The following is a 27,294-nucleotide window of genomic DNA, read 5'->3' as shown; positions in this document are numbered from 1 at the left end:
GGGACGAGTTTAAATGCCGTCAACAGTTTTTATCCCCTTGAAATTGTAAATAGATAGGTTTTTCTGCTAATGTTTTTTTCATTTCTATTGGTTTTCATTTGCCGATTTAGGTTCTATATCCGTAAAATGAATTCTAGTCTACTAATTGTCTGTACATGTGTTTTAGGTTTTGAACTGACGATGGAGCTGGACTCCGAAACGTTTTCTCTTATTAGGATTGATGAATTTTTTGGCCGTTTTCTTTGCTTTTAATTTCTTGGTTCAAATAAAAAGTGGCCGTGGCCTTTATTCAAGTTATAACCTTAATTCAAAAGAAGTGAGCTATAACCTAGACTCGCATTCAAAGGAAGTGAGCTCGTATATAAATTTTCTTATCGTAATTTCTAACAAAAGGTTATTCCTAACTGAAAATTCAACATTTAATAATGTCTGTACTTTGCTAAACGGTTCGTTCTCAATAGGAAAGCTAGTCACATTTTTGTGACATTTCGACGCAATGCCACATGATGTTAGACGCTCAGAAACTTAAAAGACGCTGATGATATTTCGGAACTGAAAATTCGGTTTAACGCCGATTTATGGTATGGTTTTCCTTTGTTACACACCTAGAACTTGTATCTAAATTTAAAATAAGTGGAAATGGAGAAAAACTTCCAAATGAGTTTGTGAAGGGAAAATGATTTCTGTCGCAATGAAATGCCATTGATTTTAAAAAGATAAAAAATAACACTAACTTAATAAGAAAGACGAGTTAATAGGGCTTGTCTCTAACGTATGATAGAAATCTTTTTCATTGTGTAAATTCTGGTGATCTAATTAGTAAATTTTCGAAGAAAATGGATCCAGTATCACAATGAGAAACTCGAGAACTCTAGAATTCGGCGCCATAAAACTGTAGGGTATGAAACAATAATTGCCATCGAAAAAACCCTTGAGAACATTTGAGAAACTGAGATTGTGTTGGGGGTTGAGGCGTGGGGCCATAGTAGAATTTGGTTGCGATAGGAAACTCTGCTACTACAAAGAAAGAAACTACAAATCTCACACTGGCTACACATTGTGTGAATCGCTAATAATTGCATTGTTCTGAATAACTTCAGGGAAAATCTCTTGAGAGCATTATTGATTTAAATAAATATGCTTGATCATTGTGAATGACAAGATGATTTGACGATTCTGTTTTAAATGAACTTGAAAATGAAAATGATCAAAATTTTATTTCAAATTCAGTTAATTCAAAATTAGAGACATGAGCGTCAAAATATTCCACTTAGGAGATATTGTAAATTCGAAGTCAACTCTGTAGTACAATGTAAGTTATTTGTGGGTAAACAAACGATGTATCCTCTTTTGATCACATTTAGTGTAAATTTAATCAATTATTTTTAACAATAAACGTTCAATTTCATATCTAACAATTAAAAGAACGGGTTAGAAATTATTGTATTAGGTCTGAGAGACCTGAATTTAGGAATGGTGTGGATGGGCGGAGAAAGGCCGATAAAAATGCGCTTAAACTAGGATGAAACATTATCTACCTTTATTATAAAATGTACCTTTATTATATTATAATAAAATGTCAACAATTTATCGTTAAGAAAATTTTATTCATATTGCTCGATAGGATAAAAGTTACTGCTCGAAATATATATGTTGAAATACATACTACCGTTGCAAAGGTTGAAACTTAATTACATGCTCTAATCATTCTCTAACCTGGAATTTGACATCGTAACCGCCTGCTCGGGTAGTGACGCTGGTGAATTCAACGCCTGCCTTGAGTTTTTGGGGCGAAAAATTATCGCTGCTGTAGCGGTTGATCAGACATGTCTTTCCCACACCTGGTGGAATACTGACATGAGGAGGGCTCAAAAGTATATTGACAGAAATCGATTGGGGAAATTCGCGGATATGGTTCATACGTATTAGTGGTTATGGCTGTTTCACACCTCAATACCGACAGGCTGATGATACCCAGAAGTGGTTGTGACTGAATTTTGGGAGAGCTGTTCGACTACCGTTCTGGGTCCATTAGAGGCGCCGACCTCTAATAACGGTGTCTAAAACTCTTCCAGAAACCATAATTACAAACTTCACCGACAAGCTGGTAAGATGGTGTAATTCAATCGTTAAAAGCTATCAAGGTAGCCTCAGGAATCGTTTCACTGCCACCAAGACTTTCAGTAATAGGAAGGTCTAAAACTCTTACATCCACTTAACCTGAAGTAATATGTTAGCAACTGGAGGAGCAGTAAAATTTTTATTTATTTGCTCGTCATCAAGCTGATTTAAAATCAGATGTATTGCTGCGAGGCTGCATGCTGCTTCTACCTTAATCCTTTTCTTAATTTATCATCCAGCAATAACGAGTTTGGGCACATCATGAGTGTCACTGCCAGCGATACGTCATTGGATGTTTTACTACCAGCAGTAAATACATGGTATACTGATTTGCAGAGGTGAACACGGGTATAAGCGCAATGCACACTTCTGCGTTGTGCGTAGTTAAAATTTCAAGTGTCCCTCTCACGTAACTTGGTATATCACAAGGCATCAGTAAACTTTATTCATAGCATATATAGCATAGTGAATCGGCGCTTAAGAATAGGCATGATGTGGCCTGTCGCCGATTCTTGTACTTTTCGTGACCTGTCCATAGGAGATCTAAAAACAGGTCTTTCCATCGCATCTTTTCCAAACTGTTGATAGTATGAAATATTTACTAAACTTCCACTGGGTTTGATATTGTGCGAGGCATTTTAAGTCTGAGCATATATTTCTAAATAGCTTTATCTAGTCTGTTCTTGAAGGCGTTTATACTCGGAGCGTCAACGATGTAATCGGGGAGGCTGTTTCACATGTCGGTAATTCAAAGCAAGAAGAAATGTTGTCGCATGGATGTGTTACAACTCAGTTTTTTAGTTTCTAGCCGTGGCCCCTGGTGTTGGTTCTTGTTTCAAATTCTACTAATCCTTCTGGGACCTCGTATGAGCAATGAGTATACTTGTATGCTTCAATGAGGTCCCCACGCAGACGTCGATAACTGAGGCTTGGAAGCTTCATAATCTTCAATCTTTCCTCATATGACTTGCCTTTCACGCCCGGAATTACCCTTGTTGCGCGTCTTTGAACACTCAATTAAATTTTTGTCCTTTTCAAATTTTGGTAACTACACGTCGTTTCCAACTCTAGGTTCGGGCGCACGACAGCAACAAACAACTGCTTCATCGCTTGTGCATCTATAGGAACTCGAAAGAGCGTCTGATTAGTCCAAGAAGTTTGTTGGATGTATTAGCCTGCGTTTCAACATGCTTAAAAATTTTCAGCCCTTCGTCACATAAACTCCGAGATCTTTTTCCACGCTAGACTTTTCAATCATTACTCTCTCGTTGCAACCATGTCTTCTCCTATTGTAATCTTGCTGTTCATTGTTCTTCCCGAGGTGAAGTACTTTACACTTGTCAGCATTAAAATGCGGCTGCCACGTATCAGCCCAGTTAACTAAACTGTCAAGATCATTATGCAATTGCACTTTATTTGACGCATCCTTCACTGTATTATAAACTTTTGTGTCATCGGCATACATGCAATACACGCTTGACATTACATCTGGCAGATAGTTAATAAAAGCAACGAACAAAACAGGCCCAAGAACGCTTCCTTTTGGCATGCCACTGCGCACTGATGCCCAGTCTGATAAGGTTCCTTTAATACTGACATGTTGTCGTCTACCTACTAGAAAATCTCTGATCCATCGTAGTACATTTCCTTCAATTCCCAAAGACTTCAATGTACGCACCAGCCGCTCATGCGGAACACTGTCAAATTATTTGGACATTTCGAGGTACAATGCATTCACTGGCTCCCTTTCGTCCAACAGGCGAGTCCAGTCGTTCAACCTAGACAAGAGATTAGTGGTGCAGGATTTACCGTCAATAAAGCCATGTTGACAGTCTGATAAGAACAGTCAAATGATCGATAATCCTATCCCTCACAACAGATTCCAATAATTTACAAAAAAAAAACACTTGTCAGGCTGACAGGGCGATAGTTACCGGGGATACTTTTGTCACCTTTCTTGAACAATGGTGTTACTAGAGCTTCTTTCCAATCTGTCGGCAAAGTTCCTTCGTTTTAGGTTTTTGAAATAATACTGTCAAAGAGCCGGCCAGGACGGTTGCTAATTCTTTGAGCAATCTAGGGTGGAAGCCGCCTGGTCAACATGACTTGTTGGGATTTAGGGCCACCAGGCTCTTGAGAATCTCTTGTTTATGTATTTCAAAAATTTTTAATTTCGAGCCTATCTGGAATACTGTTCAAGTCCTCATCTGTGAACACACAGCTAAAGAACTGATTGAGCACGTTAGCCTAGCCTTCATCAGAGGATATCTTCCGTTAGTCTACTTTCAAATCAGAGATACCGTTGTTTGTCTTACACTTCGAACTAGCGTACAAAAAGAAGGATTTCATTTTTTTGCATTTTTGGCAATATTGTTTTCCAAAGTTTTTCACTGCGGCGAGACAGATTTTTTAGCTTGATTTCGAGCTCATATATCGAAACAGATTTTTCTGGAAAATCGTCTTTACAGTAACACGAAAACACTTTCAAAAATTGGTTGAAAATAATTCATAGAAATTTTTTGGGGTATCACTTGATATAGCATAGAATATAGATAGTATCGAGGTATAGGGAACGTGTCGGTCAAAAATCAAAAATTTTGGCTTCTCGGGTTTTTATTCTTATCATTCAAATGTCTAAATACTGCGCATTTTAAGACCAAATTCATGTTTATGCGTTCATTTTTTCGTTCATGACAGGCTTTTCAGTGGATATAATCTATACCTTCTATGGTCACAAAGTTTCGGTTTTCGGGCTCTCCTGAAAATTTGAAATTTTCTGATTGTAAACTTATCTCCTATGATTTTCAAGCTACAACATCGAGAAACCTATCCTTCGATGCGTAAAGACCATATCTAAAGATTATCCGGTAATTTTTCGAATTTTTGTTTTCATTTATAATTTGTTATTCCCCCCCCCCTTTTTAATATGTAAACAAGACAAAAAAGAATCGTCGAAAATGACTGGATGATCTTTAGAGATTTTTCTTACGAATGGAATGGTATATTTCTCAATGTTGTAGCTTGAAAACCGTAGGTGTTTTGCCGTTGTTTCTATAAATTTTACTTTTACTTTAATTTCTTCGGAAAATTTACATGAAAAAATCATTGATTTATATTTTACATGTGTACACCAAATTTTATAATGATCCGTCCGTAAATAAAAAAAGTTTTTTGGCTTAAGTACTTATCAACTTCCAAAAATTCGTTTGTATAGGCTCAAATCAAGTCAATCATATTGCAAGCTTGAAAGGTAAACTAATAAAAATGTATTCCCCTAATTTTATTCGGGTTTCGTTATCAGGTGGTCTACAAAGGTTGCTCTCACTTCATGAGGGTCTTGTGTGAACACCAGGGCATTTGTTCACTGTACAATCGTCATTCATTTTTTAGGTCATTCATTAATTGTTCCTATAGCCCATGTCCAGGAGACGGCCGAAAGTGACGCGCACGGTGAAGGAATTCATCTTGGCCAAGGTTTGTTCTAGCGTGCAATATATTAAAATGACCGGGCTATTGTGTGGGTCGTATAACTGATCCAAATTACCGTTCATAAAATATAATGTTGTATTCCAACCGGCACAATTAGAACCTTCGGCCGCTCAACCATCCGCAAGGGTGACTTGTACTCACCTTTGGCTCCCAAGACAAGAACTTTAGCAGAAAAAGACTTCACTCGTATAAAGTTTGTGTGTAAACGTGCTTCGTTGGTCTTCATGTAGACTGACATCTTTTCTTCGATTTCCTGAAACAGAAACAAGCTAATAAGAAAATTCTAAAAAAACTATTATAAATTTCTAATCCGATATCACTTGGCTTAAATAAAAACATCTGAAAGGCATACGTGACTATTTTTAATCCTCCATTTAGAATAATCTATTTCATCGTACAATATATTTTCTCGTATTTTGTTGCTGTTTTACTAACCAGCTACTCAATTTATTCATCCTACTTAGTTTAATATATTGGATGATGATTTTTAAGTTACTATTTGAATTTTTAAATATCTTGTATTTCATAAAATATTATCTTTAAACTCATAGATATTCTGATGAATACGCAGGCAGCCTACCATCTGACTAGACGATGAATGCCATAAATTTGTAGGTCATTCATGATCATATATGCGAATAACCGATGTTAATAGAAGACGGGAAACATTTACTACTTCCAGCGCAACCTTTTGAGAATAAAGACGGTCGTTTTCTCAAATTAAGTGACTCTGTGTTGGTGCGCACCACTATGTGTTCAATTAAAATTCAAATAAACCTCTTCGGTAAATGTACACGATTAATTTCTTTCTGAATAACTATCAGAAACAAATGACTGGGCTCATCCTTTAACCTTCTGTCAGGTGACAATGTTGAAATCATTCATCCCTGGATATTTCCCCATTAATATCTTACTTGTTGAAAGATATTCTCCTTCACTGCGATATGTTCATAAACATTTCCTTGTTTCGCCTTCCCTGTTTATCAAGTCACGCCCTTGTTGACTTCAAATTAATAGCGAAGCTATATAAGCTCTGTCTCAAGCGATTAACTTCAGTCTTGGGCGAGGACTGTCGGTACGTACTGTATACCCCATTGCTCCTGTCCATTTAAAACAGGACAGTAACGCTAGCTCAGCGTCTGAGTGGAGAACGCCCCGCGGATACACTATAGACTTGTTCAATTCAACAAGAGCCTAAGACATCAATGTTAAAGCTCCAACTTATAAACTTAGATTATCCTAAACTGTAAGCCAAACTATAATACTAAAGAATATTCTATAATCGTTTACGCTGTTCCTCTATATCCTCGGATCCCGCTAAACTGAACCAGCCATCAGGTCATGCTCAATTACCATTCATATAAGAGGTGCACAGAAAAGCAATCTCTTACACTTCATATTAGGCACTTCAACAAAAATTAAGGGACAAGACAATTTTGGTCAAATCTCTTTCCGGTATTGAATAATCGATATATGATGAAAATTTTGAATGAATTCTATACGCCTTTCACCAGAACATGCATTTAATCGTATTCATATAGAAACAGAATTTCAAGAAATTGAGCTCAATAATAGCACGTTGACTTTTAAGCCTTCGCGGAATAAATATTAATATCTCAGCCATTACACATAATAGTATTTCTGAAATTTGTTTCCATCCTCAAAATAGTATTTTAGAAACGACAATCACATTACCTACCAACATGTAATCCTTTATTCTCTTTCATCCATGACTGTTACTGGATATTTTGTGATGAGAAAAAACCGATTGCTAATTCTCAAATATGACGTGAAAGGCTTAAACCCATGCACGACCATTATGTTAAATTTATACAAATTGTGTTGTATTCAGAGCTTTATCAACTAGTAAAAAATTGTTTGAAGCATTGATGGTAAAATATTCTAAGAATATTCTAAGAAGTATAATACGATCGATTAGCAGACAACAGAAGAAGAAAAACATTTTTATGTTTTTTCTTTTGCAAAATAAAGAAGCATCTCACATTAAAATATCGGAATGTTCAAGATGTTTGCACAGTGCATTCAATTGAATTTTACTTTATTGTTATATTTGATAAAAGAACACGGTATTGGAGGGGTAATTTTTAGGCCACATTTTCTTACCCTCTCAAGTTGTGCTCTAATTTCCTTCACAACGTGTGAAAGTTCACTTCTCTGGGCACACTGATTTTTTTTATCGAAGGCTTGAGTGGCTTTGATCTTTGATATTAAGTGAAGTTTCTTAAGAGTTGAAGCGTCGAGAACCTCTGTATGGGAACGTATCAGTAAATCCATGGACTCCTCGTACGCCTTCAGCGCCTTTTCTTTAGCGGCTAAGCTGCATTGCCTCAGTTTCACTTGATTCTTCTCAGAATAGTCTGAGAACAAGCCCTCGATTTCCTGAAACAAAATTAAAGAGTTTACAAAGGATGAAAGAGTTAGTATGTATTATAACTATAATAAGTATGGAGTATATATAAGACATGCCGCATACCGCAATGGATTCACATCATCGCAGTGGTAGCTCTTATCTAATTAAAATTCAATAAAAAATTAGTTGAATACTTGAAAAACATCATTAAATTTGTGACTTGGCTCGTAAGTATGTGTTATAGAAAAAGAAATATATTCAAGTTATATAAATAAATATTTTTTAATATTTTCTTATTGTTTTTCGAAATTTGTCGGATTACAATTTTTGTTTTTCTTGATTAATTATCGAGCGAGACTTCACCAGCCAAAAACAAACTAGGACTGAATGAAAATGTCACGACCGTAAAATATAAGATCAAATGAGCAACGGTGACAATGCAAATGAACGAGTCGCACGACAATCCTGAAGAAATTCCAGAAAAGCAAAACGAATATTGACGAAAAACAAACTTCGATCTACAAAAAAAAAAAAACAGGAAAAAAACTTGTCATGAAAAAATCACTGTAATCCCTACTACTAAAGGAAACAAATGTTATTCGTAAACTTCCTAGCAACGAAGAAGGCTGTAGCCAACTTGATAACATAAACTGCATTAGTTGACAGCTACCGCGTTAAGGCTTCGCCTCCCTTGCCACCTCCTGTCCGGCGTACCAATTTGAGCCTTAAGGTACCACTTAAGGGAGCCTCTCAGCAACACCATCACTCGTGCAGTTTCAAACAGCATCGTCATGCGGTGCACGAAGCTAGCAGCAGCATTGTCAAGGCGTGCACCAAGCATGCACCAGCATCGTCAAGCTGTACACGGAGCTAGCACCAACATCGTCAAGCTGTACACGAAGTTAGCACCAGCATTTTCAAGCTGTGCAAGGAGCTAGCACCAGCATCGTCAAGCTATGCACGAAGCTAGCACCAGCATTGTCAAGCTGTGCACGGAGCTAGCACCAGCATCGTCAAGCTGTGCACGGAGCTAGCACCAGCACCAGCATTGTCAAGCTGTGCACGAAGCTAGCACCAGCATTGTCAAGCTGTACACGAAGCTAGCACCAGCATCTAGATGTGCACGGAGCTAGCACCAGCATTGTCAAGCTGTACACGGAGCTAGCACCAGCATCGTCATGAGGTGCCCCATCCTGCATATGCATCTCCATGCGGTGCATCAACCCATCAAGACTGGAGCGGAGGTTGTCATCATCAAGGATAGAATTCCTGATAAAACTCTTAACGAAACTACAGTATTTGTCAATACTTTGAAATAATATGTTTAAGTTTTATTATTAATTAGCGTCCAATTTACTTTCTTCAGGTACTCAACTATTTAAATTCCAATGTTTCAATCTATTTTTACTTGATAGTGGAATATAGTTACACTTGAAACGTTGTTAATATATTGAATTATCTTTCGGAAACGTACTATTCAGTCAACGAACAATGGAAAAATATCTTTCGACCCATTGAAAAACGTACTTGAAAATTACGCTAAAATTTCTTTTTCTGGTCATCAAGCAAAACTTGTTTTCTAGAAAAAATTCTGTTCCTATCCCATATCATAATTGCGTGAACTTATGTACACTCAGGTTGGAATAAGCAGGAAAGACACATGTCATAGTGGATCTGCATCGCGTGAGGCTGGAGGCCGCAAAACCGCTCATTAATTGGGTACAAGACAGTTATGCAAGCACCCAAGAACTCAGCAATTACCAAAACATATTCACTCACACTTTCCAGCTGTGCTTTAATTTCGTTCACAACCGGAAAAAGTTCACTGTCCTTGGTGTACTGATTTTCCATGGCGTAGGCTTGAGTAGCATTGGCCTTTGATGTTGAGTGGTGTTCCATCAGAGTTGAGGTGTCAAGTGCCTTATCGGTACCGATCACCAAGTCCATGGCGCTCTTGTAAACGCTCAGCGCCTCCATTTTAGCTGCACTGCTGCATTGACTTGCCTTCTGCTTACGTTCATTCGCTTCCATATGGTCTGAGTACATACTTTCCATCACCTGAAAAAAAGGACGTCTTAACCCTATCACTGGCAAGTTACCATATATGGTCGCTTGAAATCGCCTCACGAAGAGACCCACCACAGCTTCTGGTTTGTGTTTGAGGCTTCCTTATCAAGCCTCAGCTAATCACTAATTATCTGACCATCGTTCCATGCATAGCATCACCACGCTCCTTACCGAAACATTAAAAATATAAGCATCTAAATGAAGTTTTCGACTCGGACGATGAAATTTACGCTTTTTATACAAATTTTTCAAAAAGCGGAAGTATCAATATACATTTAATTATTTAAGGTGTCTCGATTGAATTTATTTCTATAAAATTTTTATGTTATCAATATCTTCATTTTATTGAATTTCGCAATTATCTATCATATTTTCAAAAAATATACTCCAACATTAACTATCTAATATAATAGAGCCTTAATCGGCTCGGGCGCATTCGCCAACTTTGCTTCATGAGCCAAACTAAACAGCTGCTGCTTGCTGTACGGTTATTGATGTATAATATAATTGATAGACATGATTGCATGGTAGGACAACCGAAACCTAATTCTGTAAATTTTAAGTGGAAATAGATAAAAAGTTTTTCATGATTTTCATACTCTCCGTAGCACGCATTTTAAGCAGCGATAATGCTGGAAGCGTGATGGACTTTGGGTAAAATAGTATTTATTCAAAAATTTTCGGGTACAAATTTCTTTATTTTGACTTTGCACTACGGGATCACAACAACATAAGAAGTAAAATATCCTATTATCGCTGATATGATACTAATATTGTCCTTGAGCACTGTTTCGACAACACATTTGTATAACCCTTATGCTTTTACCTACTACATGGCTAATCCTTAACTTGGTATCACCAAGTGAATGCTAACAATTATTTTGCAATATATACATAAACGTGGCTTTCCATACCCATTAAATTAGGAACTATTCCGGTATCGAACAAATATCGCTATGTCGAAATTTCATTTCACTACGATATCACGAGATTGGATGTAGAACGCTTAGTATTATCAGAAAACATTGTAAAGCAATAGAAACCTTAACAAAGCAATTCATGTAGAAAATAAAATGTAGGTTTCACTGAAGACCAGAGAATTTGTTTTATTCGCAATTTTCTTATTAGTTTGAGACTGACGCAAAAGTCACAACCATCTACTATAAGAACCAAATGACCAGCGGTTATAAAGCAGATGAACGGATCCTTCATTCTATCGTTCACAACATCGTGAACGTAACTAATAATAAAATTAAACTACTGATTTATTACAAAAACAAGAAAATGCAGAATCTTGTATTGAACAATAACCCATGCAAAAAACGGGAGTATTCCAAGAGACCAATGTAGTCTATAAATTTTCTTGCAATAGAGAAGGTTGTAGACTTCTCCCCAATATGGACTACATCGGGCTCACAACTACGACATTAAGCCGACGTCTCACGTGCCACCTTCAGTCTGGTGGACCAAGGAACCACCTGATGGAAGCCCACAACGAGACCATCACTCGTACGGTGCTGGAAGAATGCACCAGCGTCGTCATGAGATGCCCCGACGCCAACCGACTCGCGATAGCTGAGGCCCTCATCATTATGGATAGGGCCCCAGCCATCAACCTTCAAACTACTGGATTTGTCAGAACCTTTGATTCTAAATTTTGTGATTTTGTAATTATTCCTAACAATTTTGATTTTTGAGTAGTATCCTATTTACTAGATATTGTACTTATGTCGACGCTAATTCCATCACTCAATGTGCTTTTTAACTTGATAATGAATGATAGAAACATTCGAACCGTCGTTAACGAAATAAAAATGTCCATCGGTAACCTGATTTTCGATTTGCCAGTTCAAACTAAAAATATTGTTCGATATATCGAAAAAAAAACTAATAAGAAAATTGCGAATAAAACATATTCTCTGGTCTTCAATGAAACCTGCTTGAAAGAAGAAATTCTGCCAACCTATACTAAAATAAAATGTGTATATATAAAACGCTTATATATATATCTATATTGCCACATACTCCCATCACCCTCAGCGAAAAATGGAAAATAATTTCTATTTTGGCATTTTAATGCCGGGCCATTCAAGTCACAGTCTAAAAAATTATGAAAATAGTGTAATTGACCTTTTCCGCCATAATTCACGCACCTACTCGGCGTTCGAGTATAGTAATTAACGAAAATAATGATTATAAATCAGTGGTTTTGTCTGTTTTTTTTTCAGCACATATGCAGGTTAAATTACTGCTGGCGATAAGCAATTTTGATCACAACGATAGCGATCTTCTTGGGCAACGAATCACAAAGAGAGTTTCACCATCCAGTTTCTATTTGACTAGAAGAAGCGCTTTAAATTTACAGCATACTTTTTCCTCCTAAACATATGCGCGGTATTTTCTTTGCATTTGATATCATCAGCTACGTGCGTATAAGGGCCAATCGTGCTACATGTATCGAGTTTATACCCTAGCAAAATTCGGGGACCACCTAGGCTTCGGCCGAATAGTCACGACACTCGGCGCAAAGTTATTCTGGGTCTACTTGGCCGCCCGATCGAAATCAGTTTCTGGTCAGAATCTCCTATCTGATTTTATAGTCGCCGGAGAATATGACAGGGGTTGGCCGAGCCACGTCATACCTTGCTAGAAAACTGCTCAGAGGCTGCTCTTCGAACCCTGAAGCGAAGCGGACATAAAATAGCTGATCTACGAGTGGTCCGAGTCCAAAGCGGCCCTAATGCAGGGTCGCGCACGCCTCTAAATTTTGTTATGGTACTCTTCCGTTCTTGCACCCTACGATAACTGAATCCGCTAGCACTGACTATAATCACACTTAAATTGTTAACACCGGAAACAAGGTGTCAAATCATTATTCATAAACTATTATGCTGGCGATAATAGAAGAAATCAGTCCTGTAAGAATTAATATCTCAAACTTGTATACTCACCATTTCAAGTCGAGCTCTAGTTTCATTCACCACTGGAAAATTCTCACTGCTGTCAGCGTATTTGTTTTCCTGATCATAGATTCTAATAGCCTTGTTCTTTGCGGTTATAAATGAGTTCATTAACACTGAAGCATCCAGAAATTCTCCACCGGGACAATTCATTTCATCCATGTCATGCTGGTAAGCTTCAAAAGCCTTCTTGTAGGCCGCTTCGCTGCACGAGCGAGCCTCGACTTCACGCCGGAACAGTTCATCGATTTGCTGTAACGAAGGATAATTTTCCTGAAGAACGTTATTTTGATGCGATACACAGGTATAATCAATCAGCTAAGTCTAAATTCGAGAAACATCCTAAGTCCTAGTTTTAAAAATGAAAGAGATGTAAAGAAGCAGAAAGAATTTGAAGTTTTCTTATTCAAACCAAACTTAGCTTCTCTTAGCGTCTTATTGTTTTCTCTTAGTTTCTTTTGTTTGCAATTGCATTGTTAAATTCAGGATGTGCAACTAAATTTTTAATGTCATTATCTGTTACAGTGCCGCTGCACTGCTCGGCACGAACACGTACAGCCTAATGAATTTGACTCTCAAATAAATATCTGGTTGATAACTTTACTCATTATGCTCAACGATTCCAAAATACAAGTTGGTGACGTCATACCGTCGTATCACACACGTACAACTGTATTTATAAACTAATGAAGAAGCTGGATTCGGAAATATTTTCTAGGATTGGAATTAAACTAATTTCGAGTTTACCCACCGCTTCAAGCAGCTGCTTAATTTCGTCTGCCACAGGAAACAAGCCCTTATTTTTGGCGTATTTATTCTCCCTTACGTAGACTGCAATAGCTTCGTCCTTTGCTGCAAAATGATTGTCCAATAAAGTGGAGGCAGTATCATTTTTTCCTTCGAGGCAGATTATTGAATCCATAGCTTTCTTGTAAGCTGCAAGAGCAATCTTGCAAGCCCCTTCACTGCAGACGCGTGACATCAGCTAAAATAGAATTATTGTAGGTCAAAGTTTTATTATTAAATGAATGCCATAGTTTATCAGGTTCCAGCCTGAATTGTAATCATTAAATATATTTAAAATGCCATGTCTTCTGAGCGAAAATTTAATGAACTGCTTGTCTTTATTCCACGTGTCAAAAAGTCGGTGAATGAACAAAAAAAGGGAAATTCTTTTTCATCTTCCGTGATACATAGAGGGAACCTGGAAAATACATCATTTGATGAAGATCATAATAATCCGTAATATGGTAAGCCTCCACCCAAAAAAAAAAATAAAATAAATGATAAACGCCGTATAGCTATTTCCCAAGCATCAACACCTCAACCAAATTGACAGGCTCAATAAGATTCTTCTCCTGGAAGGCCGCCATGTAGGTCTTGATGAGTTCCACCACCTCTTCACCGGTGGCGGGTTGTCCCCGCCGCACCGCTGAGCGCTTCACCACGAGGCGCTCAGGCGCCAGCAGGTGAGGCACCAACAGCTGCAGGTGCTCCACAAATCGCTCATCCAATTCTGTTCGTTAATTAGCATATCAATAAATAATAGACACTTTCATCGCATACAAGATTAACTTCATCGATATCAAGCATTTATTTGTTCGAATGAATGATAGAAGCTATAATTTTTTGGAGCACAAAGCCAACTCTAACGTCAGGAGTGTATGAGCGGACTGATAAACGTATCTTATAAAAATTACATGATTTTAATGTTCATTGGACCCTATTTATAAAATAGTACACATTAATGGTACATTCAGATGCACTAAATAAGTTACTGTTAAATTTTGTTATACCTCTTCCCCTTGAACTCAAGTTCAGCGTTATTATGAATCTTTCGTGTGTTTGCCTTTGATAGGAATAAATAATTTCCGATTGGTGCTAACAATGAAGACAGACGAACAAATGATCTAGCGATATACCATTTGAATGATTAATTGAAGGTACAAGTAATTATAAACGTTAACTCGTTTCCAAACTTTAGTCTTGAGTGATGCTCACGATTACGTCGACCATCGAAGCTACTGTCATTGAATTTGAGGCCGATGTGAGGCATGAGGTAGCATTCCAGCTCCTCGAAACTCTGGCGGAGACCATCTCTCAACCTCTGGCGCACAGGATCATCCTGCCCTTGCTTCACCTGACGATTAGAAATAATATTTTATTTTAGCTTCAATAAATAGTCAGCGTGTGGGCAAGATAGACCAAATTAATTCTCATGAACACAAATGTTTCGAAGGGCATGGATCGACATCTTTTTTTTTTTCGTCGCGATGAAAAATCAATGGGCTTTAGAGAAATTAGGTATTAACGGGCTTGTCTCTTAAACAATGACACAGAACTCGTTCAACTATTACGATTATTCGTCAGTCATGTTTTGATTTGATCTTCACTAGTTTTGCGAAGATCGGAAAATATATGTCTTCATCTTAAAAGGTCTTAAAGTGGACCGTCCTTAGGGCAAAGTGTTTATAATAATTAAAATTTGATTTGATACTAATAATGTTGTGATCATCTTACTTTTAGTTTTTCTTCCAGCACCCGTTGGCCGTTCTCATGGCCGTACGGGTATTCCTGAGCAAAACTCCAGTCGCGAACCAAAAACAACAACTTCTGTAGTAGAAAAATGGGGAAAAGGTACATTTGATTTAATTACTCCAACATAGTGAACAACTGGACCAGTATTATTTTTGTGCTTTTGTCCCTGCTCTTCACAATTGTGCAAGTGAAACACCTCTGTAAGCCTGTATTTTCCCTCCCTAACTCGCATCATGCCTCCTCACATAGGGCGCCCCACGCCTTGAGTCCTTGAGTCGGACGAACTAATTCCAGATGACAATAGGAGCACCAACCATCACATCATCATCATTTTTCCATTACGTCACCATCCTTCATACTGGCCATCATCCAGACCATCTCATAAATAAAGAGTCTCGTTTGAACGTTGAAGACCCATAACCAACAAAATTAAACTTTAAAAAAATAACCACTAATAATAAGTCCACTAATAAACCGGAAAAAAATCTATTACAGGGCATTCCACTACATGACGCATTGTTCATTAGACTGACCAACCCTGCAACTGGCTTTTACCTCATGACATATGACGCTTTTGACATTGACGCCTTCGCCATTAAAAAATATACACAAAAGAACACTAAAGAATAGTTATACTATCCAGCGTACCAAAAGCAAATTTCATTCGACAACTAGATGGTGACAATGAAAGCTACATTACCGCTGAACTTAGACACGAGATAATCACTCATGGGACATGTTTTCAAATCGAGGACTAAAATTATTTCAAACCAACGTCCGTATTGAAAATATTTGGTCAAAATGCCAGTTTTTAGGTCTCTAGTGAGCAAGTCACAAAAAATATAGGGATCGGCGTTGGGACACAATGCAAATAAAAACACACTTTGCATGAAAATAGTCACAACAGACACAGCATTGGCACTTCTAAAACATGTTGACTTATTTAAATGTTCAACACGAAAGTAACCTTCTCACAGTGTGAGCAAGAACAAGATGCCTCTACTAATTACATATTTTAAATGATATATTATTTTTAAGACCACACAACAATGTATGCATCACCATGCTCTTGATGAGCTGCCAAGTACCACATCCACACTCAATATGCATCGCCATATGTAAAAATAGCCTCAATCGTCCTTTGACTGGCTTAAATCAGCAGATTTTGGATTAATGATGCTTCATAAAATCCGAGTATATGTCATCAATATAGTCTTTTAATTTTCACATAACTTTTCTGAGCTTCGTGATTAAATGTTGTCCCATTAATTGTAATAGATACGAGTAAACCCAATCGACCTCTTCTGTAAACTGACTCCCAGTCGAGTTTCTTGTTCCATTAATGGCCGCCCCAAAGGACAGACAGTCAGCTTAGAGGTGACTCAGGTGCCTATCGGCCACCTAACAGTAATCAGCGGCTATCTAGGAGCAGGTCTTAATTTCTAATTCCTTGAGAAAGCTGAATCCATGTGTGAAAATGCCAGTTGACACAAGAGTTCGACTGCTTGGTTGAGTTTTGTCTTCCCCAGTCAAGCAGTGACCGTGCCGCTGCAAGAGAAACGCGTACAAGCAAGAATAGAAATCATAGTCCCAACTCCGTTAGTAACCAAGTTGCTGGTTCTTTGTAATTGTATGCTAGTTTTTCGTTGTATCATTGGGTTTGGTACCAGAGTGAAATCGAAGTATTATGAATTGGGTGCTTTTCGACGAATTACAAATTATCAGAGAGTAAATTTCCAAATTTTCCATTGAACATGGCAATGTTAGGAATGTCTCAAGTTCCAACTGGAATTTCTACGGTAGCATTTGATCTATTCTTCTTCACAACCACTGTAGACAGAATTTTATAGACTCGTGCAAATCAGTTCGATAGCCCGTACATACAAGTGACGTGTCGTAAGATAAACGAGTCGTTAGCAAAATACACTGGATGTGAATGCGCGCGGGTATCGTCTCACCCTGAATTACATTACCAGGAACAATTAATTTCATTTTATGTGCTTCGTACCTGGAAACACAGGAAATTGAACCGTATTGAATTTGCGCTATGTTCAAATGCATGGTTATAAATGAGCCCTGTACATACTAGATCAACACTAGGCTGTTGTTTGCAAATATTTTGTGAGAACTTTTAGGATATTTAAATTGTTTTTGCCGCAGAATGCTTAACATTATATGAGAATGTGATTGTTTAGTGATGGCATATATTAGAGAAATTTCAATACTGATTAAGGTGAGAGAATGTTTTGCTATGCCGTATTTGCAAAATGTTTGGTACCCGCCATAGGTAGGAATGTTTGGTACGGGTGAATGTGTTAGAATGTTTCGTACATGGATGATGTGGGATAATATTGAGCGGTGTTGAATATTGGAGAATGTTGATCGTTGAGTGCTATTGCAAATTATAGAATACTTATCGTTGAGTGCTATTGCATATTGAAGAATGTTTGGTTTGGGCAATGAGTGAGAACGCTGACTGCTGGTGATAATCTCGAAGATTGTTTTGCTCGGGCAATGTGCGAGGGTCCTGCAATTCAGGTAAATATTAGAGAATGTGGTGGATACTGTGGAAAGTTGAGGTTGAAAGTTGTATTAACCGATATTATTCCCTTATGACCTTATTATGAGTTTAGGACTTCGTAGTTCATGGTCAAGCTGATGCTCCGCCTTCGTCTTCCTCCGTCTCCGAGTCGTCACTAGGCAGGTCACCCCGCCTACGGGTCCCGGATGTAACGTTGGACGGGTTCTGTCTATTTGCCATACTTTAGGCCAGCTGATGCAAGATGCTGTTGCTTGTCACTTGCTGAGAGTAGTTTCCAATTACTAGACAATCCGGGATCTTCATCAGAAACTTATCCAGTTGTCTCTTGAATGTCGCAAGGGTAAACTCCCCTCCTCTCAGCACCTTTGGTAAGACGTTAAACAGCCTTGGTCTTACCACGGACAGTGATCCCTCACGAATAGTCTGTACTCTGGCCGTGGCTCGGTTATTAATTGGGGGAATCCTGCACAGCCCACCCCTCCTTTCGTTGTAATATGTCACTATTCTGGAGGTCTCACATTGAAAGTTGGGAGCAAGTCCGGTTATCATCTTCCAAGTGTACAGTATGATATACCTCTCTCTTCTCCTCTGCAGTGAGAAAAATTCCAGTTGCTTCAGCCTTTCCCAGTAGTTCAGGTCCAGCACCCTCATGCCGCTGATCCTGTACGTGAAGGTCCGCTGCACTGCCTCCAGTTTACGCACCACAACCGCCTTGAGCGGCGCCCAAAGCTAACAACAGTATTCAAGATTGGGGAGCACTAGGGCTCTGAAGAGTGTAATCACTGGCGCTTCTTCTCTTGTTTGAAATGTCCGCCAGATCCACCCCATCATCTGTCTCCCTCGCGCAACTATTTCCTCGATGTTGTCATAGAACGTGGCTTCGTTACTCATCAACACTCCGAGATCTGTAACTAGTTGCTTCCCTTCAATTTCTGTGCTATCTGATGCCAAGTAGCGATGTAGCATCCCGATCTCTGTGCCAACTCTGTATCTCATTACATCGAACTTGGTGCCGTTGAACTGCATGTTATTAACTACGGCCCAATCATAGATTGTTGACAAGTCGTCCTGTAACCTCTCGCAGGCTATGTCCTCTGTGATCTTCATCAGCAATCTTGTATCGTCCGCAAATGAAACGTTGGAACGTTCCCGTATCAAACTCGTATTTACTTGTCACTTGCTTTACTATTTACTTGCTTACTTGCTCAAAAATATACAGCGTACAGCGATTCAAATGCCCCCTCCCTTCCCCCCCATAAAGAAGATTCGGCCGTGTCTGTCCCGAACGTATCAGATACCAAATACGCGCGCCCCGCAGTCGCGTCAGGGTTGTCAAGGAATCGATCAGATCCTAATCAGGTGCTTATTTCTCCCGTACAACCAGAACCTAAAACGGACATAGAGCCGCAAATTTACGCTCTAGGCGAGCTTGGGGCGTCCTTAAGCCAGCGGCTGACAGAAATCAAAACTTTGGTCAGGCAATAATAATCTCCGGTCAGGGCCTCGGAGCTTTCAAAGTTTAAAATTTAAGCGGCCAGTAATATTGTGTCTGGGCCAAGAAGCCCAAATCGGCTTAATAAATCGGTTAATGTTAATAAAAATTTGATGAATCGATCATTCAAATGTTTTGAATGATATGCTATTATCTACATTAAATTAATTAGGAATTAAGAGGATTTGGCCTAAGTGAAAAAGTGAAAAACGAAGATTGATGAATAAATATAAGTAAATAAATATAAATAGGATTAAAAGCTATTGCTGCCGAATAAAAGTTATCGCTTTTTGCGAATATCAAGTAATTACGCCCAAGGCACGACACGTGTTCTACGAACCTGGAATGCACGCGAGCTCTGGTCATTCTGCTGAGCCAAGGCCCCGTACGCGCTGAACATCTGTAGGTTCATGAGGTCATCCTCCTGGATGTTGTTCATGATGTTATACACCGTCACGGAGGACGCCAGCAAAGTAAGGGCAAATATAAACGTAGAATCCTGAAGAAAATAACAGACTTCGATAAGCTGTACTGTAATGTTTACCTTTTCAGTTGAAGTTTATGCCAGCTGCCAGTTTACCTTCTCATGTCACTAAAAAATAAACTTATCCCAGGTTGATCTAATGATCATATGAAAACAAAGCTTTTTATTACGTAAAATTAATTTGTTGGTTGTGCACTTGGCTTATTCAAGTATAAAATTAAATGTTTGAAAAACGCGAGCAGTCATCGTATAAATAAAGCAAAGTTCCCGCATGAATTTATTCCTAAGAATTTAAATCCCAAATTCAACTTCAACTTAACCCAATAATAATGTCTTGAACTTTAATTTAACCACATTTTTTGTAGGATGAAATTAATTTATATCTAACCGATACCATTGTTAAAAGCCGGTTCTAATAATATTCTAAAAGTTGAATATATTTTTCAAATTTTAAAGTGCATATCACTTCAAAAATGGTCGATGCTAATTGAAAAAATAATTAAATAGAGAAAGCTTTCATTAACCCCACACATAAAACGTATGATCTTTTATAGAATAGCTTTTGACAAAAGTCATTCACTGGCAAGAAAGATTTAATAGAAGTGTTGAATGAAAACGATAATAATAGAAGCAATTTCGAGTACATAAATATAAACTGTGTGTTCCGTTGTCCAATCAATTAAACCCTTTTCAAGTCTCAGCTTCCGAGCCCTTCTAAAACTACATAAATAAGGACTTGTAATGATGTCACAGTAACATAGTAGGATATGACGCAATACATGTCACAAATACATAATGCCCTCGTATAAATACATACATAATAATAGTCCTAGTCACCAATAAAACCACCAATAAACCGACACGAATGATTATCAGAAAATAATCATACCAAATACTAAGACGTACACTGTGGTTGACCACAAAGTTCTGAAAAGGTACTAGGCTTGGCTAAAAAAGATGACGTATGAGTTTACTCAGAAAGAAAACCAAATATACACGTAATCTAAATTTTACTATAACACTGTAATAAACAACGTTCCCTTACAACATTGTATCCTTATTATTGGACAGAAAGTTGGTCAGAATATAAACCACGAGTGAGGAGCAAAATTATTCCGTGTTCGAAATATTCGTGCCTCTTAGTACACCATGACATCTCTGAGCGAGATGGAAGCGTTGCCATCTTATATTTATAGTTCAGCTTATAATATTCTAGCAGATGCACGTAGTAGACAGAAGCGCTGATTTATATATGAAAAATATATTTCAATTCATGACGGCATTGTCATATAAACGCTTTTATATTCTATGTTTATTCTCGTCACTGTTCAATTTGTCTGCTGAAATATTCTTCTAAACTTGTTCAGAAATTAGGTGTAATAGTACTTGGTGTAAGTGATTATTGTATCAGACATTTATTAAAAGATTTCGATGTCATGGAATTTATCTTGCTTACATTAGAATTCATTACATTATCTAGCTAACATTTATGTAGCTAACATGGAATTTATCTAGCTAATTGCTGAGACTCCTCCCACTAAGAGCTGCCCAGATAATCAATCAAGTTCCACTTTATTCTTAATGCATCCATATTTATTACTGATCATGAGTTAAAAAAATACTTTCTACTGAGTTCCTCCAAATTGTTATCAAGACACACACTATCTACCCTTGGTTGAAGTTCATGATACCCAGTTATAGAGACCACAGCAGTAATGGGTTAGAACCACCATCAAAAATCGTTTTCTTTCATTTACTATTGATTTTTGGTTAAAATTCAATTGGTTATAGTTACGGTGGCACCACTGACTGCTTGCGAGTAAAGCAGGCTCACCGACATCACATTTCAAAATCTACATGGTGAAAAAATTTATTTTTTTCTGCAGAAAAGCTATCAAAACTCTCATTTTAGCTTCAGCCCTTCTTTGTTATGCAAAAACATTTTTTCACTTTATCATCGGTCACCAAAACTAGAAAAGGACAAAAATTTAGTCGAGAGTGTTCATATATAGACGTGCAACAAGGATAATCCCGAAATTAACAGGCAAGCCTTATGAAGAAAGGTTAAAAATTATGAAGATTCAAGCCTCTGTTTTCGACGTCTGCGTGGTGACCTCATTGAAGTATACAAGTATACCTACGGTCTATACAAGGTCCCAGAAGGATTACTGGAATTTGAAACAAGAACCAACACCAGGGGCCACGGCTAGAAACTAAAAAATTGCATTGTAACACATCCATGCGACAACATTTCTTCTCGCTTCGAGTCACCGACATGTGGAACAGCGTCCCTGATAGCATCGTTGACGCTTCGAGTATGAACGCCTTCAAGAACAGACTGGCCGAAGCTATCCAGGAGCATATGTTCAGTCTCAAAATGCCTAGCACCTTACGGGCCTTGGAATAAGTCCAGCAGCTATCTCAATCAATTCGTCAGTTATGGAAAGATCGGGTTCACAATGCCGGATCTCTTGTGTAATCAAGTCACGATAAGTACAAGAATCGGCAATAGGCCATGGGCCTATATCTTCAGTGCCGACACTTCTATTCTATTCTACTGAATTTCAATTTTGCGAGTTACAGTGACTGTGCTACAGATATTATTACCTATGTAAATAACGAGACATTATGTCATGTTAAATATTCTGTGATTTTACCTTCAAATTTTCAAACTTTACGTTCTTCGCGTAGTAAATGACTTGAGGAAACGAATTATCAATATTTTAATTCATATCATTTTTACTTCAAAATCAAAGTTAAACTTATTTTAGGAACTGAAAATTTGTAGACAGGCGCATTTAGGAGCGAATTTAGTCATAAGTAGCTGCTGGAACTTAATGTGATTAAATCGAGATTTGACTCCACATCACTGAACCTGTTCCTTGACTTTTGACACAGATTATGAGGACATACCTGTGGTGTGTCGGTGTCGAAGGTGCCCTGTGTGTCCATAAGTATCACAGCCACCTAGAACCAATGATAAAAGTGTCAAGAAATTCAAACGGCATCGAGATGAGAGATTTTGAGAGCATAAAATAATGAAAGAAAAGAGAAATATGATCAATAAGAAAAGAGCAGAATGGGATAGCCACAATGGTGAATGATGGCCTCCTGTTAATAGAGGTGAGTATAATGAAACATATTTACGCAAATCATTTACCGAGTTTGAAATGTATCGAGTGAAAATATTATATTAACGTCATTTCCTATCATGTATTTGAGAGCTGAACTCTGTAGGAAGTTTGTGAAAATATGGTGAAAATAATTTATTAATATAATTATAATATATATATAATAATTTAAATAATTATACAATTTTTTCTCTTTCAACTTCACGGATTATGATATTTCTTCTCGAATATTCAGCAAGCTGTTCGTCAGTTCATTTTCTTCTCGCTCGCCTTATCATGTAATCCTGAATCAATCGACTATATGTGGGATTGGGAAAATTAGTAGAGAATGGCCTAATTATCTATGGTAACAATATATTTTCTAGGAATTCAATTTTTAGATTTTGCAAGCACCGTCATGGAACGGGTTTTGAACGTTCCTTGACTTTCGTCGAGAATTATAAAATATCAAATGAGAACATGCGAGCGCTCCTAGGCTGGGTCTTCGCGTGCAGCAGCGCATGATATGTAAGTTAATCAGCACTCTTAACCAAGTTGAAACATCATATAGTCATTTAAATTTATTATCTGTTATTTTTATGCCACTGTGAAAGTTTATGTCGCAATTGCAACTTAGAATTGCGCATTTCACTCACTGCCGGCCATAGACGATATTTGCCAGTGCATTCGTCGATCTGGACGCTTACTCTCGCGTCATTTGGCATTTTTCATTATTTGTACTTACTTCTTCTCCCGTCCGTTTAGTGAAGAAAAAAGGCTTGCTCCAGATTTCAATTCCGGTGGTTTGCCCCTTTATGCTGCCGCTCCAGACGAAGCCTTCGAGTGGTTGCGAGAGATCCCCAAGCCAGTTTGGTAAGCCCTGAGAAAGTAAAAATTTATATTAATTAAGTTTAATCCCGAAGTTCTAAAGACTTATTGACTTGCCTAAAGAAGTAGACCATTCAGTTCAACTTTTGTTCCTCAACTAAATGTTCACCTGATGAAGTGTAAAATCTAGTGTTATATCTTAGATTGAAACTGAAATAATTTACAGTGGAGTTCAAAATACTAGCATAGTCCTCTCTATTACCAATTCTGACATTAGAAAGTTACCGTACGACGAGACAAATATCATGACTGAAAACAAAGGAAAGGCAATGGAAAATCATCCTGAACGATATTTTTCATGTTTCTTTTCTTTCTTTATATAGTTCCGCTATGTCATTGTCTGCTAAGAATGGCCCGATAGTTTCGGTTGACTGGTTGCTAGTTTTTCATTCGCTAAATCACGCCCAACTTTCCTTCAAATCCCTCTCGTGCGATGTCCCAAATATTCATCATGAGGTCCCCGAAAATCATTCCAGCCTCTCCGTATTGATAGTCTCTATCACGCAATTTTCTTGTAGCGATCTCTTCAGTAGCCCTATGAACATGAGCTACATTACTTCGGCTTTTAGATTCGAACGACTGTTTGATATTTTCTTGGAGCCTAGCACTAGCAAACTTGCCAACAAAGTCTCCTTCAACTTCAGGGTAGTTAAGGTGGTGCATTTATTCCGTTATTAATCCCTTGCCTAGTCGACCTAATGGGTATTGTCTTCATAATCAATTTTCGTTTTTTATTTTATAACGGTAACGGTTTTTCCTCACACCTTTCGCCGGTTTTTCAAATATCATTCACAGTCCCTAGGAAAGATCGTGTAAAAGGATATAAATTCCGTTGTTTTTAACTCAAATTCTTCGTATGCATGAACCTTCTTTAGTAAAAGTTCCATTCTTCCTGCAATTACGAGCTTCATCATAGTTGTGTCAATGTGAGTTCGAACTTAAATTCTTTTAGTGAAATTCACAAACGCCTTTCAAATACACAAAGTATTTAAAATACTTACTTTATTGATGCAGAACTTCACTAGGAAGTTGAGTAGGAAGCTCTTGCCCTTCCTATAGGCGCCCGCCACTGCCACCACACAGACGGGTTTGTCGCCCACTTCAGGACTCAGCAGGACGTCCCGCAGCGCGGCTTCATCCAGCTCGAATTTTCGATTCTCGTGGTTCCGAACAACGATAGGCACAGGACGGCCATCCATTTTAATACCAGCGAAACCTAGTCCAACAAGAAGACGGAAATCAGCATCAACAATGTACCTCATGAACTAATAAGAACATCTCGGTTACCTCCGAATAACCTATAATAAAAATCCTATCCGCGGCACCATTATCAGTGACTGATACCTGTTTCTATAATGATATTCCTTTTGTTCTGTTCCAATTATACTATTAAACATTTTCTAACAAGGCTGGTGTGATGTTACGAGAACGTGTTGCCAAAAACGTAACAAGCCAAATGTAATTTGAATAATTAATCAGGATTTAATTATTGTGAATTTGAACAATGAGTGATAAATTTAGTATTCATGATCAGATTGTTTCTCTTTTAGAAGGTTGCATTATTTGCGAATGCGAGTTCCAACTCAGTCACATAAGGAAATCGATGGTTTGACCTAATTTTATTTTGACTCAAAAATTTTTTCTCCTTTAATCATACATCCGTAGAATATAGAAGTCATCTACAGTTACACGTTATTAGCAAATATTACGCCTGACTTTAGCAGCGGATTAGGAAGTTGTAAAATAATTTTGTTAACCTCATAACAATGAGAACGGATTCACATAAATAAATAATTGTGAGGTTTCAAACCGAATGATACCATATATGAAGGGAAAATTTTCACAAAACTTTATCCAATTGAACTGCATTGCAATCACATAAACGTTTATTTATAATGATAGGAAAATACTTTCTATTCTTGAATACAAGAAAATTTATAAAATTAAATTATCAATGAAAATAATTTCATTAAATATGCAAAGACTCCTAACTGCCTGACTCTTCATCCCACGACCATGGTTGTTACTGTCTCAAATTATTCATCTGCAGGGAAGTGCCAATCATCTAAGTATGCAACAGGTGAGCTTCGTCAACTTTTATCACAAGAGAAAATATTATCAGCGAGCAAACAAGAAGATAAGAGAAGCCGGCGCTCTTTGCAGGCCCGATAGTCACAGTCTTAAGTACCGTCTTATCACGGCCTTCGACCACAGAAACTCCTCACATGTTCTAATATCATTCAGTTCAGGTTGCTCTATATGCCATTTGATGAGCAAAAATATTAAGCTTTGTTAAACCTTTATTATAATCTGGCTTATAAGTATCTTTATACATGGTTACTGCCATCAATAATTGTTCTTCAATGAAAAACTTTTCTACATCATTGGGATAAGGACAATTTTTTCCAAGTACGCGAAAGTTCAATTGTCTGAAATGTTATTGGAAACTTATAAGTTTATGAAATTACTTACAAAGCTCAAATAAGTGCAATCAACTCTCAGAAGCTACTAAAACAGGACACCACGCCTTTAAAAAGTTAAGGAAAATGTAGAATGTAAATAAATAAATGAATAATTTTCGATCGAGCCCAGAGAATGTTTGACGGGTTCATTAATTAGCGGTTAACGGGAGAACATGAATTTAATTTTAACAGGAACTTAAATTAATGTAGGCATCGTACAAAAATCCAATGAAGTGAACCAAGTCTAATTTAAACTGTCTACTAAACTAGAACGTCCGCCAGTAAGCAGCATCTTTTAGGAAGAATTAAGAGAACATTTGGGCTTCAATTTCCTCAAGGTTTACTACTCAATACAACGACGATATGGGAAAAGATGCAGATTAGATTACGGAAACAAGAATGATCGGAGCCTGCAAATATTTCAGAGATGATTAATCATGGAGAATATATAATGTGAGAATCGACTTCGATATATATTTTGTGATAGCTTCAATAGTGCGCTCAACAAGCAGCACTTTTTTGAACTCATATCGCAATCTTAAAACTAAATCGGAATTTTTGGCCTTATCTTCTGCTCCAAGTTTTGCAATGCCATGCTATTGCACTGCAACGATGTTGCTTATCGATGTCATATGGCAATGAAAAAACTGGAAGGGCACCGATGACATCCAATGGAAACTAATCATTGGGAACCGAATTCGAAAATTATTTCTGTCAATGAAATTTACCCCATCTCTGATTATATATCATGGAAATTTACCCTATCTCTG

General features: G+C 37.6%; 1 protein-coding gene across 2 annotated transcripts in view; it reads right to left on the bottom strand.

The window, feature by feature from the left end:
* LOC108677157 (guanylate-binding protein 1) overlaps positions 1-26,066 on the bottom strand; it is a 31,869-nt gene extending 5,803 nt beyond the window's left edge. The window contains exons 1-14 of one of the 2 annotated variants that reach the window (XM_018165322.2): positions 26,055-26,066; positions 25,064-25,278; positions 23,920-24,054; positions 22,978-23,031; positions 19,921-20,079; positions 15,529-15,621; positions 15,010-15,148; positions 14,331-14,524; positions 13,760-13,993; positions 13,000-13,260; positions 9,761-10,039; positions 7,735-8,010; positions 5,752-5,863; positions 1,717-1,841 (exon numbers count right to left, since the gene is read on the bottom strand). In XM_018165322.2, coding sequence (XP_018020811.1) covers positions 1,717-1,841; positions 5,752-5,863; positions 7,735-8,010; positions 9,761-10,039; positions 13,000-13,260; positions 13,760-13,993; positions 14,331-14,524; positions 15,010-15,148; positions 15,529-15,621; positions 19,921-20,079; positions 22,978-23,031; positions 23,920-24,054; positions 25,064-25,261 — 2,259 coding nt within the window. In that variant the 5' untranslated portion in view covers positions 25,262-25,278; positions 26,055-26,066. Of the gene's footprint in view, positions 1-1,716; positions 1,842-5,751; positions 5,864-7,734; positions 8,011-9,760; positions 10,040-12,999; positions 13,261-13,759; positions 13,994-14,330; positions 14,525-15,009; positions 15,149-15,528; positions 15,622-19,920; positions 20,080-22,977; positions 23,032-23,919; positions 24,055-25,063; positions 25,774-26,054 lie in introns of those variants that run through there. The other variant, XM_018165321.2, reaches the window with a different exon arrangement.
* Positions 26,067-27,294: the final 1,228 nt, after the last annotated feature.

The sequence above is a fragment of the Hyalella azteca genome, unplaced genomic scaffold, assembly GCF_000764305.2.
Source record: "Hyalella azteca isolate HAZT.00-mixed unplaced genomic scaffold, Hazt_2.0.2 contig15946, whole genome shotgun sequence".
Taxonomy (NCBI): domain Eukaryota; kingdom Metazoa; phylum Arthropoda; class Malacostraca; order Amphipoda; family Hyalellidae; genus Hyalella; species Hyalella azteca.
This window is presented reverse-complemented; position numbering and strand designations above follow the sequence as displayed.